We start from the raw sequence: 19,574 nt of genomic DNA on the forward strand, positions 1-19,574 counted from the left end.
TAAATTATATGTTTTTTAAGTTTTGCTCACTGCACAAAGCAGTAAGTGTTTGATGATTGCTTGCCGTTCCATTGGCGTAATCATAAAACATAAGCCCACAAATATTAACCCCCAAATTTTCTAGGCCCTCTCTCTTGATAAATAATAAGCAAGTTTTAGTGCAATTTAGCTAGGAAACCTTCATGGGCAGTTAAATTTTGTTTAAATTTCTGTTTATACAAGTTTCTCTTGTGATATATTTTAAATGACATTTTGCTCAGTTACACCTGTATTTACATCATTCTGAAACAAACGGGAGTATGTTTATGCTTTTTAATATTCTTCCACTTACATAATAGTTGGTGCGAGTCCGAAACAGAATGTGTACATTTCCGATGATACGTAACCAACTGTAGTACGCTGGGCAAAACTCTTCTGGATCGACATTTTACAACAAAAAATTAAAACCAACGAAGTGACACAAATAATTTTGTGATTGTCTTCAACTTTACTAAATTCCACACATGGAAACTTATTTTTATATGGATCACGCAAGAAAGGCTTGCGTTACACCTTGTCCAAATTTGGTTAACTGAGTCACAAAAGTATGCAAAATCACGCAATTTCTGAGAAAAAAGAGCCCCATTTGGAGTGTTGTTTTGAGAAGAAACTCTTTCCGTGCTGGCGGATTTTTTTGTCAAGATTTTGACAAGAGAGCATGAGAAAGACTTACGCGAAGCGTAGAAACGTGTTTGTTGCGGGAACTCCGATATGCAAATGTGTCACTCACTCACTCACTCACTCATTCAGGTGTAGACACTGTTCGTAATTAGTCGGGCCGAACGAGAGCGCCCGAGCCCGACGCCATATTGGAATAGTAACCGAGTCCGAAGCCATATTGGAATAGTAACCTTGCAGTCAGTGCTAGCCTCGCTATCGTGTTTGCGTGGTTACTACTCAATGCGTGCATCGAGCCAGCCCGAATGATGATTTTGTAGCTTTAACACGACCATTAATATTAGGTCTTTCGCTAAATTGAAGTGGAGTTGACTTCGAATGTTCGAATTAGTACTATAGCCAACTTGAGGGCTGAATTTCACGAGCATTTGACTCGTCAAGGCGTTAAAAATGACCAGGAGATGTGTATTAGTTTGCTGGAAAGGGACTTGCAAATGAGTAAATCTCATGCTAATGTGGTAAGCTTTGATGAGAATGTGTCTTATTCGTCGACCTTAATGAACTTATATGAGCGAAACGAACAATTTTCAATGAACGAAACAGCTATTGAAAACAGGACAAACATCGGCACCATCATATAATTCTGTAATTTCGTTTTTAACATCTAAACCTGAGGCCAGCCGAAGTATTGTTTTGAATATAAGCCAAGCTTACGACGTTGTGTCAGCCTTGCAGTAGGCTTTGACTTATTATCGTTTTACTTTTCAAGTTTGGCTCATTAGATCTCCTGTGAGATCCAACGTTCAATCAAGCAGGGCCTTCGTTCAGAGCTTTGCAGTTTATAGCACTTGAGTTTTCCGTGTTGAGTTGTCCGTGTTCAACCGACATCGATTCAAGTTTAGATTAAAGTTGTGTTCCCTATACTTGAACTCTGAGTGGGATGTGAAATGCACATAAACTTGGAAAGAAAATTCCCAAATACTTGATTTTGATAAGCTTAAATGATTTTTACCCTGTCTTTTGTTTGCACATTTGCTTCCTGATTGAAAACATAACAAAGGGAAAGAAACCCCCTGTGAGCTTGAATTTTTTGGATCAACACTGAAAATGTTTGCAAAAGAGGCTACTTATTTTGATGTATGTCACATGCAATATATATAGGGACAAGCGGTCCCACACTGGAAAAGAAGTACTGTCTAATAAGAAACCTTACCCATAGCCTTGAGTGAAATGCAGCGAAACAGGTCTGTAAGCTCGTACAACTTGAATACATGCAAATTTTCCCGGCAGGCAGACAAAGAGTACTCTATGAATTTTTTGGCAGGAGTGTCCTCTGTGACCCAAGAACCCTTAACCTTTACCACTCCGTGTTCAGCTGCAATTTTGCCACCCTAGCTATTCTGGATGTACCGGTATATGTTTGTAATATGTGTGCAACAAAAGCCAACGAAAAAAAGCCTATGTCTGTGAGGTAAGTGCGACCTTGCGTGGTACGAACCCGGCTTGTTTTAACAGCCTTAAATAATACACCAATAATTGCAAGTTCACCAACATGTTTCATCTCTAGATTACTTAATCCACGAGTTTGGCCATAGGTCTCCTTTGATTGTTGTTTCTCCCACTTTAATATCATTTTGTTCGTTGATCATTTTCTCTCGTTAGTTATTTCGTTGCGTAATGCGCATTTATGTAATTTTTAGTTCTCACCGCATACTTCAATTCATTAAATAAACCAACAATCAAGAGCCAGAAGTTGTGTGGTTAATCACGGCGAACTCCGAATCGATACTTGTCAAACAAGGACTCGGTTCGGGAACGCGACATAGGATTATAACTACTATTTAGATGGATTATCTCTCCTTCCTCACACCATGTCCTCGCCGAATTCATGAAAAAAAATCCACAAACACATAACCATGTTCTTCGCACAACAACTCTGGTCTAATTACTCTACGATGTCGGTGTAAACCATGACTATTTTTCTCAGAAACCGCGCAATTTTCCATACTTCTGTGATTCAGTTCGCAAATCTAGATACACTGTAACGCAAGTCTACCTTGCGTGATCTATGTGAAAATAAGTTTCCATGTGTGGAATTTAATAAGGTTTAAGACAATCAAAAAATTATTTGCATCACTTTGCCTGTTTTAATTTTTGTGGTAAAACATCGATCCAGAACAGTTTTGTCCAGCGTACTGATAGTTAGGGTGCCTGAATGAAGTTTTTAAAATACGGGCCCTTTTATGGCATACATCTCGTATTCTCTCTCGGCAACAACTGTGCCCCTTAATCCACTAATTCGTGGGTCATCCAACTTATAGCGTCCCTGGTTCAAATGCACGCGATCTCTTGGAGAACAAATACGATTATCCTTCGCAGCAAGATAATCCAATACTATTCTGAACCTTTAACTTGCATACATTTTTATGTTTGATTGGTGAAAGATGTTAATTGAAATTTACGTTTTATTGTTATTCTTATTTTTTGCAGATGGCTGGATTACTTGCTCTCACGGATAATTTATCAAGCAAAAGCTTTTGTGATGAATGCTTGCAGAGACCACGACAAAGTCGCTGACAAAATGGCTTTGATTATCTGTCGTTTGCTTCAGATTGAAGAAAGGCAAACCGAAGTGATGGAAGAGCTTCATAGATATTTGAAGATTCGTGTCAGTGGTGCTGAGCAGAAGCTCAGTGAGTATCTTAAGTCAAGTGTTGTCAGAGCTCGCTTCACCACGTGGACCCTAGACGAAGTTCCAAAGGCAGAGGGCTCCTGGGAAGTGACTTACCGCAGGATCACGAAAGCGCTAGAAAATCGGCTGCGAGAAATCATCGAGCATTGGGAAGAAGATAACCAAGTATTTTCAGATGCTCGCGAGTCTCTTGTTCATCACTTTCAGCAGCGATACAATTTTGTGGAAGGGCAGCTGCGGAATCTCCAGGGTGCTGTCACCAATGACGACCTCGATGTTCCAGAACATGCTCCACCTGATGAAGGCTATAAATTAACTACAGCAGAAAAGGTTGTAATCGGCGTCGCTATGAGTCCAATATGGGTTCCAGTTACCCTAGTTGCGCTGGTAATTGGTGTGCCTGTGGTCGGCATAATGGTAATAAAAAGCAAGGTGGAAGATAGAAATATGATCAGGAAATACGAAGGAGACAAGTGTGCTTTTATGGCTGAAGCATCTGCAGCCTTTCTCGATAAAGTTACAAACGGAAGCGTGCTCGAGTTGTTCGTGAAGGACCAAGTGGAAGAGGCTGAGCTGTGTCTGAAGCAAATTGAAGCCCGTATTCCCGAGTTGATCGAGGCTGACAAGATGTTATGCAGACAACTCGGTGATGAAAGCCGTTCACAGAAAGAGATAAAAGAGGTGTACCAACCAATCATGGATGAAGCTTCTGATATCAGAGGACATCTGGCGGTATTTGCCTTGCAAGAAATCCGTGCCATTGACATATGCAACGAGGAATTAGACTGGAAAGAAGAAATGTCCTGCTGTCTTGGAAGCGGTGCATTTGCCATTGTTTACCAAGGGAATATGGGATGGAAAGGAAAGCAGCAACCTGTAGCATTAAAGGTGTGCAGCAAAGTGCTTGATGTCACAAATGCAACCCTTATTATGGCGGAGGTAGATCTTCTGAGGTAAGGAATTTATGTCGAATTTCTGTTAAAGCTCCTAAGTTTCACAAACCTTACCCTTCATGCATGTAAGAGCTAATTAACCTAGGACTGGAGAAGGAATTGTAAGATTTTACAGTGCTAATCGAGAAGCATATATCATGTAGAATAATCTTCAGGATTGTTGGTCCTGTGTTGGAGGCCCAGTGACCCATCAGGCTGGCGCTTGTTAACGCTTGTATTAATCGAGTGGAAACCAAACTGGCACGGAACTTTAAACATCCTACGACTTTATTTGTTTACACGAATATGAGTTTGACGAGGAAAAATGACAAGCAAATAGAAAATGAATACAACAATAATAAATGAAGGAAGCTATGCAAATAATGAAGAAAACCATAACAAACACGACTTACAGAAATACCACCAGAAGAATAAAGTAGAAATTGAACAGATCCTGGATACGTACGCGATGCGCAATTTGCTCGAATGGATTAACATAACGAAACCGTAGCTCTTATTCGTATAAATACGCGGGCCAAAAATGTAAATTGTTTGTCCCGTAGGGATATCATGATTTCAATAGGGAACGAAAACAATAGAAAGCAACGCAAGAATGTCACAGCGCTTACCTCCGGTTTTCGTAGCATGAATACTCCCCCCTCGGTGAGATGCTAGTTCATCGCGGAGTTACCCCCAGCATTAAGTTCGCCGGTAACCATTTATACGCCTGGATAGAAAGAGGCACTATGAGAGTAGAGTTACTTTTCTTGTCCAATAATCCAAATCGAGCACTAATGGTGTAGGCCACTACACCAGTACAAGGAAACGCAACATAAGTCTATTCTTAACCTGAGGTAGTCTTAACCCTTACTCAATCTTTAAGGACGTTTGGGCTAATTGTTTCTGCGCATCCTTACTGCGCACGCAAATTCACACGCCACGGCATGCATGAGAGCGGGCGCTAAGTTAACTTATAAAATAAACTATGATAGGGCAGATGGCCACTGCTATAGCTTTGCCTTGATTTTACGATCTTGGACGTTCAGTGACCCCTAGTTTTCTTTTGATGGATCATTTTCTCTACCGATTTTCTTTGTTTAGCGAAAAAATGAAGAAAATCTATCGACTATAGTTTGAATTTTTTGCAAAATTCCGTTCCTTTTTAGCTCTTCGTTTATCTGTGCGACGGTTTCAAATGCCTCTTTAAGGGTTAAGTTTTGTGAAAACGTTGGTAACATTTGGAATTATTTACGCAACAGACTCGACACTTCTACAATATGGGACTAAGATCGTTTGCCTCGATCCAATGACTCACCTTCGACATTTTTAACTATAAACCCCTGTAGACCATGCTGAATTACGGGCGCCAATTTTTCACTGAAAATCAGGGTAGTTTTCCACACGCTTTACCTCTGAAACGAAGTAGGTGACCCCCAATTTGTTTTTGCATTTCTGACACAAGTACCTCATCTGACTGTAGTAACAATTTTAAAAAATCTATCAACTGGAAAATTTTCGTCGGAACCAGTCCTTAAACAACATTCAGATAATCCACTGGAATCGAAACACAGCCACCTATCCAAATGTCCTTAAAATAACTGCTGATAAAAAGTAACTCCTTACGATTTATTTAGAAAAAAAATGAACTCGGCCTTTTCTAAATTCTTCCCTAAATTTAGTGTCTAGCGGAGTTCTTTGAGGAGCAAAACGCAACTGTTTCCTCCTTATATACCACTTGAGCTTTTTGTTTGTTCGTCGGTTTTTGAGACCATATTGGGAGATACGGAGTTTCATTTCTCTCACGTGTGAGTACTCGGTAGACAAAATACTAAGATAAGAAAGAAATGTTTCTGACAGTTTATTGAAATATAGCCAATTTTGCATCCCTTTTATGCATATTGCATGTTTTTGATTCTGTTCGTCAGAAAATTGGAGCATCCTCACATTGTAAAGTTTTATGGCACATCCCTTCTCAAGAAGGAGCGCACCACAAGAGTGATCCTGGTAATGGAAAAGTGCAAAGGAAGCTTGAGGAGTCAGATCTTCGATCAGCCAGAAGCAGCTCCAGCAAAATCCAGAAACCCTGCTGTCCTTAGAGAAGTGTGTCGATGGGCGAGACAGATCACCAGTGCTCTTACGTTCATTCACGAACAGGGGGTTGTCCACAGAGACCTCAAGCTAGCGAACATATTGGTATGAGGCTGAAGTATTTTTGCTGAGCCAGTTTAAAAATACTGACTAAATATTGCTTAAAATGTATTCTGATTTTCTTTAAATTGAATGAAACATCAGGAAATCTGTTTCCGAGTTTGAAAGGGTAAAAATGCTTTGAAACCTAAGTAAAATTCGATAATGAATCAAATTCTTTCTAGTTTTGAGAACAGAGTTGTACATACACAAGTACTCTTAGACACTTAATTTCTCTTAGCAGAACAATGCAGTGGGCAGTGGGAAATACCAAATGGGAAACTGAAAATGGGAAATTGTGGCCAGCTATTAACGAAATCCCCATTCTCTATTTCTGTTGTAGATACCCATGAACATTTGACTATATTTGAAAAAATTGCGAGGCTTCAAACGTTCCACCTAGCAAACTCCCAAGTAGTTGAAATTATTTGAAATAAAGAAAATATGATTGTTATCTTAGCGAAACTTAACTTAACTTAACTTTCGTCCTTATAGTTTTCAAATCAACAACATTTTAGAAAAATTTCATTACATCCCGAAAGTATAAAACAATAAATTGTCTTTTGTACGAGTTCCTTTAAAGAAATTGTTCAATTTGCTGAGTATAATGAAACTGTATGTGCTCCTTCGTTTACATTTAAGCTATCAGAGGACAACTTAGTGAAGATAACTGATGTTGGAGTTGCTAAAGACGTAAATGACATCACGGGTACTTTGGAGGGAACCCCTGTGTACATCGCACCGGAAGTATTTCATTCCCAGTTGTATGACTGCAAAGCAGACATATACAGCTTTGGTTTAATACTGTGGGAGATGTGGTATGGGCAGCGGGCCTTTGCTGAATTCAACGGCACGATGACACTTTTCTTCAGTAAGGTGGATAATGGCTACCGTCCACAAGATGTGGAAGACAGCAAGAAGCCTCCGGAACAATGGAGGCAATTGATGAGTCGATGCTGGGAGAGAAATCCAGAGCAACGTCCTTCCGCAAACGCTTGTAATCAAGAAATCACTACACTGTCCCAGGACGCTGTTACACCACTGTAACTTAGTCAATGGTCTGATCTATACAAGGTTCATGGAGCAGAATATACACTCTAAATGATTATAAATTTGATTTAGATCGTTCTCTTCTTTCTGATTGAAGGGAATATAGACGATAATTTTTTTCCTCCAGTCAAATACAATTAATAGACAATTCAGGATAAACATGAATTTTGATTTCGGTTACGTAGGCTTTTGTCTGATTAGGAATTGACAATGAAACGTTTTTTTTTTTGTATCAAAGAAATGTTAGAACATTGAATAACTTTTGATACTGATGTAAGGTCGATGGGATTTCGAAAAAAGGAGCACAGAATAAATCTGTTTGTCAGTATACTCTTCAGCACCAAGTGCTTAGTATGAAGGACTATGCTTCTTCCTCCTGTACCCCTATCGACAGGGGGGGGGGGGGAGGGCGGCGGGGAGGGTGCTTTACTTCATGTATACGATTTATAAGGATGCGTTAGTTATTGGTCATTAGTTTTGAATTGGGTGTTGCGGTGTTTGTTCCTATTTTATGAAAATCTTATTGTTAGATAATCTGTAATCATTAATTGGCACACGCTAAACCGCAGTCACTTGATAACACCTTTATATTTTTGTACGTAGGTTAGTTTTTTTCAGTTCTAATAAAAACCCGAATACACAACAGGTGTATTAATCCCTCCGCTTTGGTCTTCAACAAAGCGTTCTTTGGAAATCCAAAGGGGTTGACATACAAAGAAATTTGAGTTAGCTTGTGATACCGAATTTTTTTCTTAAGTAGATAAACAAGACAGAAAAACTATTACATATACTAATGAATAGGAAACTTCATGTAAAAAACATAGACTGAAATAAGTTGCTTGCTTGTCTATATCGAAGCTCTATGTTTAAAGCCTTTTTCCCAAATGCGCAGTTTACAATATTAATTAGTCGCTAAATATATTCTCTGGTATATAGAGTGAGGGTTCCCCGCGATACTTGCCGCAACTGTGCCTTGAACATTACACGACGGATTATTAAGTAAACTCGATCGGACAAGGGTTAACGATTTCACAGTGGTCACAGGCAAATTGCTCAAATCAATGATCCACTGAAGTTGGGTAACTGCATGTTTTGTTAATGTTCGTCATGTCCTTACTGGTCCCATATGTCAAAGCGTGCATCACAAAGGTACATCCTGAGTCTACTTCTACTTTGCCCTAGATTTTCTATTCGGAAAATTTTCGTGACGAACACTTCTAAAGTATTTCATCTCTGAATAACGCTCTTTTTTCCTTACAATTCAAAAATCGTACATTGTCATCAACAGGCAGAGACCCTTCTCAATTAATCTCTGCTTTGACCAGTCAACTTCCCTTCTTTAGAGTCGTTATATAATCTGATATATAGGTCTACAATCAGGGTAAGAAAACTGTCGGAAATTAAATTTCAACCTTTGCCGGTTAGTTTGATAGAGTGAAGTTCTTACAGGGGTACTCAACGGAAGCGCAAGGCCAAGTAGACGTTTCTTGCTGGCTGGAAAAACCAGCATTCTATTACACAATACTCTCACGTCGTAGTCACTAAATTAATGGGAGAGTTGATCGAACGATTGTAGAGGGAGGGAACAAAACAACACACTGAACCCGCTTCTTGGTACTGATCTAAGGATGAGTGGAGAGGGAATATTATAACCTCTGGGGATCTGCACATCGTTGCCTAGCTAGATCTCGTATCCCACGGATATCAAAGCCGAGTTCTACAATTGACGCTTTGTTTTCGAGTATTGTGGAAAGCCCATAATGTTCTCCCTTCTGCAAGTGACTCACCAGCGTTTTCAAACATTTGGTTATCTTCTTCCCATTGATCTAAGATGTCTTTCATACGGGACCGAAACGCGTTCAGGATGTTGCTTCTTGTCACCTCCCAGAAGTTCTCTGCCTTTGGAACTTCGTCTAATGTCCATGAAGTGAAGCGAGCTCTGACATCGTCTGATTTGAGGTATTCAGAAAGCGTCTTTACAGCAACGTCGACTTGCGTCTTCATATTGTTTTGAAGCTCTTCCATCACTTGACCTTGTTGACTGTTAATCTTATTCAAACGGTGAAGGATCGAGAGTATCTTCTGCTCTGCGTTAACATGGTCTCCAGAAGCATTCAACGCGAAAGCCTCTCCTTGGAAAATAACTCGCGAGAGAAAACAGCCCAGCCACCTTAAAAATACACACCCGGGTTACTGAACAAACTTGCTCGGTCAAGATGAAAGGAAACTCAGTTTTAGCATATCCGACTTCTTCACTCTAGATTCTCAAGTTCTAGTCAGTTGTCTACCAAACTTGGGGTTCTTACTATAGTCGACTTCTGAAACGAAATTAACAGATAAGTTTATTAAATGCGGCGGAGAGAGAAAACAGAAAGTCTTCTGAAACGAAATTACAGATTATTTGCTTGCATTTACTCAAAAAAAAATTTATGTCTTTTGGCGGGAAACTAGTGTGCGCTTTTAAACAGTGCTTTGAAATTTGTAAAAAAAAAACAAACTGTCTTTTGGCGGGAAAAATGTGCTGCTTTAAATGGATTTTGATGTTCATAGTCCAAAAGTATTGAAAGTCTTTTGGCGGAAAAAAAACGCCTGCGCTTTAAAGGAGTCTAGAAATTTGTCAAAAATAAACCAAGCCTTCTGTGTTTGCTATACGCAAGCGCGCTTGGTCTCGCATTTGTTCATGATAAATTCTTTTTTTGTCCCCTGTTCATTTACTACGTGTATCCCCACTACTCCTCCACAACACCTTGCGTTCCCTGTGTATTTCCAGGTGTGTTCTTCTATGCGCAATTCTGTGCGCTCCTTCCGTGGTCTACCCATGGTTTCCCTATCGTTGTTACCCGCGCGCATAAGCCGTCTGTTCCTCCAATGTTTGCTCTTCCGTTACAAATTGCGCTTCCTCGTGCATATTTTGTCGTGCGTTATATCGCTCCGTTTCCTTGCGCCTCTGTCGAGCCATTCCGGTGTACGTTACCTTATAAGTTCCCCCATGGATTAATTATTGATTAGTTCCCTGTGACATTTCCAACGAATTCACTTTGGTTTCCTCTAGGTGCACATATGAACTTAGTCAATGGCCTAGTTCTTTATGAATCCTCCTTATCCAGGTGGTTTATGTCATTGCATGCAGTAACTTTAATCTTTAACCTTTAATCTTTAATCATTAATCTTCAATCTTTTATTCAATCTTTTAATCTTCAATCAACAGCACCCGAGCGAGGTTCAGGAGGGCATGGGTTCAACTTTCGTCGGGGAATTAATTTTACTTTTTTATTCCACGACCGCTACAAGCTCATATTGGTTTTTGTGTAATACTGCTACTTTTTTATTTTCTTTTTTACTTGAACTTAATTAGTAGTAAAAACGCTTTTTAAGATTAGAGATCAAACCTGGATTACTGAAAAATTCCTGTCAATCAACTGTTACCCCATTATCGTTTTAAAAGGCTACCTAAAATTCCTTTCGTCTTGTCAAATCCCGTTTTTGTAAGTTGGTAATCAAAAGAGTGGGTCACCTTGTGCAAACGAGAGCAAAATAAATACGAATCTTTGGAAAGATAAGAGACAACAATGAATTTAATAAACAAACTTTATAAAGATGTAACCGAGGCTCATCAACGACCTGAGTTTTTTCAATGTTTTTATTTTGGCTCAGAGTAAATCATAACCAGCTATGAAAGTTTTCAGCACGTTCTCCGTGCATTCCGCTATTTGCAACCTTCCACTTTCCCCTTGGGTTCCTGGTGAGTTCTTTCCATGCAAAGGTACGCTGAAGCGGAAAGCAGAAGTTTTCCTTGTCGTCAGAATTGTATGCAATATTAAAATTCAGCCGGAAACAATCGACCTCTAGGAAATAAACCCCACAAACTCTGTAGTTACTCCCCAGAGCCTCGTGCTGAGGTCAATTGTTTTAGGCTGAATTTTAATATATCGAAATAATTAGTCTATTCGACTCTCTACGCCTGGGACTGGCGCTAGTTACGCGAAGACTGACAATGTCAAGTGGTCACATCTCGTATTTCCCGCCGAGACGAGGCACAAGACGAGACACAACTAGCCATATCTAACTTTAAATAAAGGATTTTTCGTTGAGAATTTGCCTTGCTAATGACTTAGACAACCTTGCTTTTTAGCCACTTTTCCTGGACTTAAGTTGTACCGCGTCGTACGGCGGTTTTTGTGTGGCATAAGGACGAATGGATAGTGGAACAGAAAAAATGGCGATGAGTGATCAGTTTTTGTATCTTTGAATGGAAAATGAACGCTACCAGATTCATTTTCAAACTGAGTCGGAGAGATAGGCTCTCAAGAACTCTAAAAAAAGCTCAATTACTCCCCGATGACCTTTTTGTTTGATAGTCCAAACGGGTTTACGTGGGCTCCACAAAAACAAAGGAAATGTAAAGTTGTAGCAGAAGAAAGCGTGCAAAGGGTGTTGTCATTAAAAATTCGCGACGTGTCGGATTGCTGATTGGTCTAATGTTATTTTCCATATTCATGATGACTATTGCTGATCTGAGGTGCTTGCTTGTTATTTTAAGATGGTTGCCGTCGGAGCAAGATGTGTACCGTTCCCTTCTACACGGGAAGCAAATTCTTCCTTTGAAGAAGAAATGGCGTCGACGTTTGGGTGAGAGAAGTCCGTTGACACCCATTCCCGCCAGAGGTTAGTATCAATTTCTTTGTATTCTACCCTCTTCTAAGGTAATATTTCAACCAGAAATACCGGCTCCAAGTCATTCTACCACGTGCGCTTGAATTGCCAGACACGGTTTACATTTCGCGTTCAACTTCAGAACAATCGTATGGCTTTAGTAAGGGAGTAAAACGTACGTTGGAAGCTAGCTCAAGAGCCATACGAGACGCCAGGTTCTTAGTGGTTTTTTCGACGATAGTTTGGCTTTCTTTATGAAAGTTGCGCTTCTTTGTCAAACTTTGTCTTGTACTTGTCAACGCGCGTTCGTGTCCTTTCAATTCACTGTGAATTCTTTACTCCTCGTTTACCCGTTTGTTTCCACCCTCGGGTTTGTTCCTTATGCAATTTTTATCTATTTTGTTGTCAGGGAGCAAACAACGGAAGACAGGAAAATCGGGAAAACACGAGGAGATCAAAAGGATTCAAGCAGGGAGGATGAAGATCAAGTTAAGAATAGGCATTTGAGAATTTTGTTAAATTTAAATCTCTCCGATAAGAAATGGCAGTCTTGAAACTAGAAAAGATATAATCGAGTTCAAAATCGTTTTGTTTGCTAAGAGTTTCTTTTTTTTTACTTATCGGCTGAAATATTTGCATTGGAGTGATATTTGAGGAAGAAAAAGTTAAAATTCGGTAGTGATTGTTAATTAACTCTGCCATTTTTGACGGAAAAGGTTTCAACCACTTTCGAGCCATCATTTAGTACATGTTTTCAAGTTATGGGGAGTTTTATTTCTTTGCTCGAGCGATCATTAACTTGAGTAAATTATATTTTATAGGTTCGGCGTTTGCATGCTTTACTACGTGTGTTTTGCCAAAGTGGAGTGTTATTTTTTCGTTGAAAATTCTAAATTGTTGTACAATCGCTCAACTCTCCCAAGTTTGAAAACCTGTTACTAAGCGATGACCTTTGCAGAGTATTTTAAGGTGGCGCTGTATGTTGAAATCAAGCCGTAATAGTAACTATTGGTTACGTGATCATGTCAATCATCTGTTTTGGTATAAATTGGACAAACAATTCAACGCTGGACATTTTAATTTGTCTTGTTCTCCAAAATTGCATCAAGCACTGAGTTTAACGAACGCCAAGTTTCAATTTAAAATGTGAATTGTCTATTGGAGGGCAATGCCCTCGCTCAAAAATAACATAAAATGCGTGGTCGTAGAAAATTGTTTCAATTCGGAGCTATCAAAATTTGTTGTTGGTGAAATATTTCTACTTTTCAAATCTCGGCATTTTCAGATATGAAATTAAAGAAGTGTCTTGATCGATTCTTCGATCTGCAGTCGAATAGACTTAAACGTTTACAATGTTCCTCATTTTTCCTGAAATTTCTCGGTAATAATTCATCTGATGTAAAGTGTCTATGTTAAAAGAACAGTCTCTGAAGTTAATTAAAAGTGTTCTGTATAACTATTAAACAATTTCTATCGTTTCTTTCTTCGTCATTTGAAATTACGAAACATTTCAAATTATTCCAGGAATCGTCGACGATTGGTTTGCAAATCTGAATTTGTTCTTAATTTTATTGAAGTCAATTTTTGATTATTTGAAACATTTGTTGACATGATCACAAAACATTATTTGATCATTCTTCGTTGTTTCCCTCGCGTTCCTTTTTCTTTTTCTCGTTTTATGCGCTATAGTAAAAAGCGCGAACATTTTTTGACGTTTATTGTGTATTGACATGCAGGCCACCTTGAAAGTAAGTATTTCTAGAAGAGGATATTGGGTTTCTAGATTGATCTTCGTTTCCTGAAAATACTAGATTTATCGGCAGATATTCTTTAAATTCATACACTTCTGTATGGAAAACGTTCGGTTTATATTTTGTTTCTTCGGAAGGGGGAAAAACACAAAAAGGTCAATCGGAAACCAAATATATCCTCTTGTTTAACTTTCAGTGAGGCTGTATTGAATTATGTCTGGTATCAAGCAACTCTTTCCATCATCGCTTTTCAAAAATGTAGGTCCAACTGTCTGGTTTTTCAAATTGTTTTTGCTCTCATTTAATTTGTGCTATCAGACATGTTAAGTTTTAGAAATGTAGCTTCAATTGTCTGAATATTCTAAAAATGTTTAAGCTACCATTTGGACTGAAAACATCTTCACCGAAAATATTCACGAATAGATTTGATGCTTTTCAAAAATTTGTAGTTCCAATTGTTTGATTGTTCTTAATAATGCTTTCGTCCGCAACTGACAGAAATTGTTACTAAAAGTATTCACTATTGCATCTTCGATTTTTAACACAGCTCCAGTTGTCCAATTCTTTGAAAATTTTATTGTTATCGTTTATATTCACTAATTATATCCATTATCACGAACGGAGCTTCAATTGTTTGATTCTTTTAAAATTTCCCAAACATTTGCTATTAGTTCTATTGCTTTTCAAAGCTATAGTTTCAATTGTCTGATTCTTCTAAAATTTTGTTTTTGTTCGTAAATGACAGTTTTAATAAAGAAATATTTAACAGAAGCATACGATCTATAGTGATACATTTTGAAGCTTTGATAACCAGACATTAACCTTTAACGCCTCGCTGGAAGTAATTTCTAGAAGATAACGAAGCAAGCCATGGGCATTTTTGTAATTGGCCTACAATTTGTCGGGTTTTGCTTTTTCATATCAGCTAAAAGTGACGGAAGCTCTAAAATATTTCAAACACTAGGACTAGAGTGGGGTTTTCACATTTTTTTTTATAAGTAATCGGGTTGATGGCTTGCCTTTGCTATCTTCTTGAAATACATTGGATGGTGATATCATGTTAAATAGTTAGGCTGTAAATGACGGCCAGCTAGAAATCTATATACATAAATGAGACGAGCCATTTAAAATATCTACAACTGCAACGTTTCTGCACAACATTGAGAAGGTGGTGACATTTTAGAATCGCTATAGGTTAGAAAGTTTGTACGTAAGTTACTCGGCTATATAACCTTTCTTAAATGTTTCGATTTAGAGATGTTTTTACGCTCTCAATGTTGCGTAGAAACGTTGCAGTTGTAGAAATTTTAACTTGCACTTCTCATTTTTGTAAATAGGTTTCTAGCTGCTCGTCGTTTTGCGGTTGACTTTTCAACAAGATATCATCATGGAATATACCATCTTGAACACAAACAGATATTCACTGGACCAGGAGCCATAATCGGGGACGGAGACCGTAAGCGCGCGCCATTTCTAGTATTAGGGTTGTCCCCATGATATGGGACAATAATTTTATTTTTAGAACAAATTGCGCCATCGCCTGCGGCACACGCGCGTACATGCCGCGAGGATTTTTGCGGAAGTCGCGCGGAGGAAATGGCGTCCGAAATTCCCGAAAATTCTAATGTTTTTGGCCCACAACTCAACGCGTTCACGTCTGTTGGAATTTTGCTTAAGTATTTTCGTCGTAAGCTGCTCCAGTTTGAGTGAAGTAAGACAGTGTTGAATTTAGGTATGTTCCGCTGTAAGCTTATATATATCGCTGACCAAGTTGTGTTCCGACGGATGCTTCTTTTACATGAGCTGTACATTACTCCACTTTAAATTTCACATATGTTGAAGATTAACAGCTTTTCCATTACACAGCAAAAAACTAGCTGGATATATTTAGATATAGCAGAGCTTCAGGGCTTCATAGTTTCCTAGCTCCTCTTGCCACACACTTGCGAGGAATTTGTCAGTCTATCGCGACCGAAAAGTAAAACAAAATAATTGCTAGTTTGAGTTTCGCTTGAATTTTAAGCAACGCTTGATGTTTCATCCAAGGCCCAATAACTTTACGTCCGTAGATACTGCTCAGTTTTATTCGTGTAAAAATCCAGTAAATTCTCTGTTGTCAATGAATGAGAGCGCCCGCCGATGCGTGTTTTCAGTACAGTCAGTAAACATGACAAATTGTACTTCCGCCGCTCTTTCGTGTGAAAGCGTACATCGAACTCAAACAATAACTCTATAGTTTTTAAATATGTTTAAGATTGATAAATGTTTGAGAACATATTAAAAGCTAAGCTGGAAATATGTGAATAAAGCAGAAAAGCAAACTTACGATGACGCTTTCTTTAATGAACTTGGAATAACGATTTCGAGTTTGTTGATCGAGCTATCAAAACTCCTTGTCTATTTTAATTTCGAAGTGTAAAACTTCACTATGCTTATGTTGAAGAAACACACATGATGTTAGTAGCTTTTTTTGCGTTCGTGAAATTGTTACAGCATCTCAGCATGCACAAAAGATAACGAAAGAAATCTTTGTCAAGATTTGTTGACAATTCAAACACCGACTCGGACTTGAAAGTGCACGAGCTGCACTATGCAAATGAGCTAATTGTACGCGTCAGACTTTCCTTTCAAAAACTTTTGCAAACTCACCAAACAAGCAGAAACAATAAGAAACCGTCAAAACAGATTTTGGTTATGATGAACCATTGTCTGAGAAACTCACAAATTAACTCGATACCAGAGTGTAGAGTTTTCTTGCTATATTCTTAAGTCAGAACAAACGCAAAAACATACGCGTAAGCTTACAACTAGCGTGAGCAGATCTTAGTATTCATTCCCAGCGCGAGATTGAAGTCTTGTTTTCGACTCTGAAAAACTCACCTTTTCCGTTAGCTCAGAGCATAAAACTACATATAAGCGCCCTGGTTCGTATTCCCTGCCTTATTCCCTGCCATCGCTGTGAAAAATACGCAAGAGAATCTCTCAACTCTCACCATTTGATCACACAACGTGACGACATCCACGCGAGAGCCCCCGACACGTGCGTGAATCCGCGCGGATATATGACGTCAGGATGGCGCAATTTGTTCTAAAAATAGAAAAATTGTCCCATATCATAGGTGCGCGCGGATCCCAAGACTTACGGTCTCCGTCCCCGATTATGGCTCCTGACTGGACTCAAAATCTTAGTTTTTTTGAAGAACTTAACGACTGGAATCAAATTTTCCAATTTGTTTTCGAGATGGTATATGTTGATTTTTTTATTGCGGGAAAAATTATAGGGGGTACCCCCTTAAAATTTTCGTCAAAAAAGTTGCCAGGGGAAACGCTGTGCAAATTTTTTCTAATTTTCCCGCCAAAAGTCTTAGTATATAAAGGGCAAATTTTTTATTGCCACCTTTGTAATTAATTTAATTGAATTTCAATAAACTAATTAAAGAATACTTGTGAGTTATTGATTTGTTATTACATTTAATTAAAGTTATTTGACGTCAATAAAAGAAACAAAAGAAGACAAAACAAGTTTGAGTGTTGTATTTATTACTTTTATTGAGTGGATTATGGCTCCCGATAATACTTTATTGAATAACAGTTAAGAGTAATAATAATACATAGTTGTCAAAAATAAGATCAGAAGAAGAAAATTAAAAAAACGGCGCATGCGTATTTAAGACGCCCGTATTTTTTCTAAGTTTTTTGGCGGGAAAATTAAAACTTTTGAGATGGGCTACCCAACTTAAGAAACATCCATTGAATGAATTACATACTCGTTATTTAAATGCATGTCGGTTGAAAAAGAATACAATTCTATGATTTGATTCACTTCCCATAGAAATAAATAGTAAACAAACTCTCGAAAACGAATGTTATCCCAAAGGTTATTTATATGGCAAGTCGCAACATAAAAAGTTACATGATAAACATTCCTATCAATGTTTCGGATTTATGACACTTTCTAAAACATTAAAAACCGTTACAATGTTATCCGTATTGATGTGGTAGGGAAAATGAAACTGAAACAAAGCAAGAAAAAACTACATTAATATAACGCTTTCTAACCTGTAATCATAAATGTCGCGCTGGTGATACACTATAAAAATACTGGAATAATTTTGAATTTTCTCGGGTAAAACATAGTCCAGGAATATGCGAAAATAGTCTCGATTAAGTTCTGTATCAGCGTCACAAATTGCTAATGTTATCATAACATTAATTTGAGCGAATGGTGAATGGATCAGACCATATAAGATTCTCTCCATCAGAAATCGAACATGTTCTGCAGGAAGCGGGCAGCCAAATTCGAACTGAAGAGAAAAAAATCGTACGGTTAATGTTTGGCACTCGTAAGCACGTAGCAACAATGTGTATGTGGAATCCTTTTGACTTTGTGCCATGCGCACAAAACTAGCGTCGGTTGATCACTCACTCACTGGACGCACGTGGTAGTCAAGTCAACCTGGAAAACTGACATGTATATATATATGTATATATATAAAAAAACGGTTATAAAATGCCTCAAGCCAACAAAGAATGCCACTGCGTCAGGAGGATCAATGAAGATTCACAGTCCAAGCCTCACCGCAAAAATGAATTTAAAAACGTTTGATAAAGCAAGGACGGACAACTTCTGACGGTAAAAAAAGTTAAAAAGTTTAAAATTTAATAGAAAAACGTTTCGGTCTTAGACCTTCACCAGTTACCTGATGGTAACTGATGGTAACTGGTAACTGATGAGGGTCTAAGACCGAAACGTTTTTCTATGAAATTTTTAACTTTTTAACTTTTTTTACCGTCAGAAGTTGTCCGTCCTTGCTTTATCAAACGTTTTTAAATATATGTATATATATATGTATATATATATATATATATATATATATATATATATATATATATATATATATATATATAAAGTCAAACTTACCGCGTTAATTCGTTGTCCGAGTCCTTCCCTATCTTGTATCGCTTCTTGAAGAGCGTTTATTGCTCGCTGTCGCGGTGAAACCTCTCTGTTACGAGGTTCAGTAGGTTCCACAGGTGGGAGTTCGTCACCTAGTTTTCTTCGGCAGTGGGGACACAGAGGCGAGTTTCTTTCCCATTCCCTTTGACAACTGCGGTGGGCGAATTTCTTGCAACATGGGAAGCGTAGGACATTTCCTCCGATAATATTGAAACCATGGTTCCCATCGGTCAAACAGAATACACAGTGTTTGTCGCGGGCAGTTTCCGGCACTATTTCTGCATCCAAACCACGTAGCCTTCGGGATTGACGTTGCGCCATGTTTTTGCAATGAAAACTGTAAAATACTCTAGACTCGATTTCACTCGATTTGCGTGAAGTAATATTAGCTAGCGCGACGCTTATTTCAAAGTGACAGATCTTTTTTTTCAAAAGGACGGGTTTTTCAAAGGCACGGTATTTCAAAGACTACCCCGCCGTTCATGCCACCATAATGCACTAATCTGATTGAATCGGCAAAGCGTCGACGGTTCATGCCACCATAATACACTTATCGGATTGGTTTGGCAGAGCGTCGCACTATTCTGATTGGCTCGCTAAACATAGATGGTACATGTCACTCAACATGGGTTTGTTCATAAAAGATCAGGCATAGCAGAGAAAAAATATTCTCATTCCCACTCGTGGAAAAATGG

General features: G+C 38.5%; 1 protein-coding gene across 1 annotated transcript in view; it reads left to right on the forward strand.

Moving 5' to 3' along the window:
* The window catches only part of LOC145490070 (uncharacterized), an 18,369-nt gene extending 10,448 nt beyond the window's left edge, over window positions 1–7,921 (forward strand). The window contains exons 6-8 of the mRNA XM_081469178.1: window positions 3,148–4,302; window positions 6,207–6,474; window positions 7,111–7,921. Of these exons, the coding sequence (XP_081325304.1) occupies window positions 3,148–4,302; window positions 6,207–6,474; window positions 7,111–7,515 (1,828 nt within the window). The 3' untranslated portion in view covers window positions 7,516–7,921. The remainder of the gene's footprint in view (window positions 1–3,147; window positions 4,303–6,206; window positions 6,475–7,110) is intronic.
* The last annotated feature ends 11,653 nt before the right edge of the window (window positions 7,922–19,574 follow it).

This window comes from Orbicella franksi, chromosome 6 (assembly GCF_964199315.1).
Source record: "Orbicella franksi chromosome 6, jaOrbFran1.1, whole genome shotgun sequence".
In the NCBI taxonomy this organism is placed as follows: domain Eukaryota; kingdom Metazoa; phylum Cnidaria; class Anthozoa; order Scleractinia; family Merulinidae; genus Orbicella; species Orbicella franksi.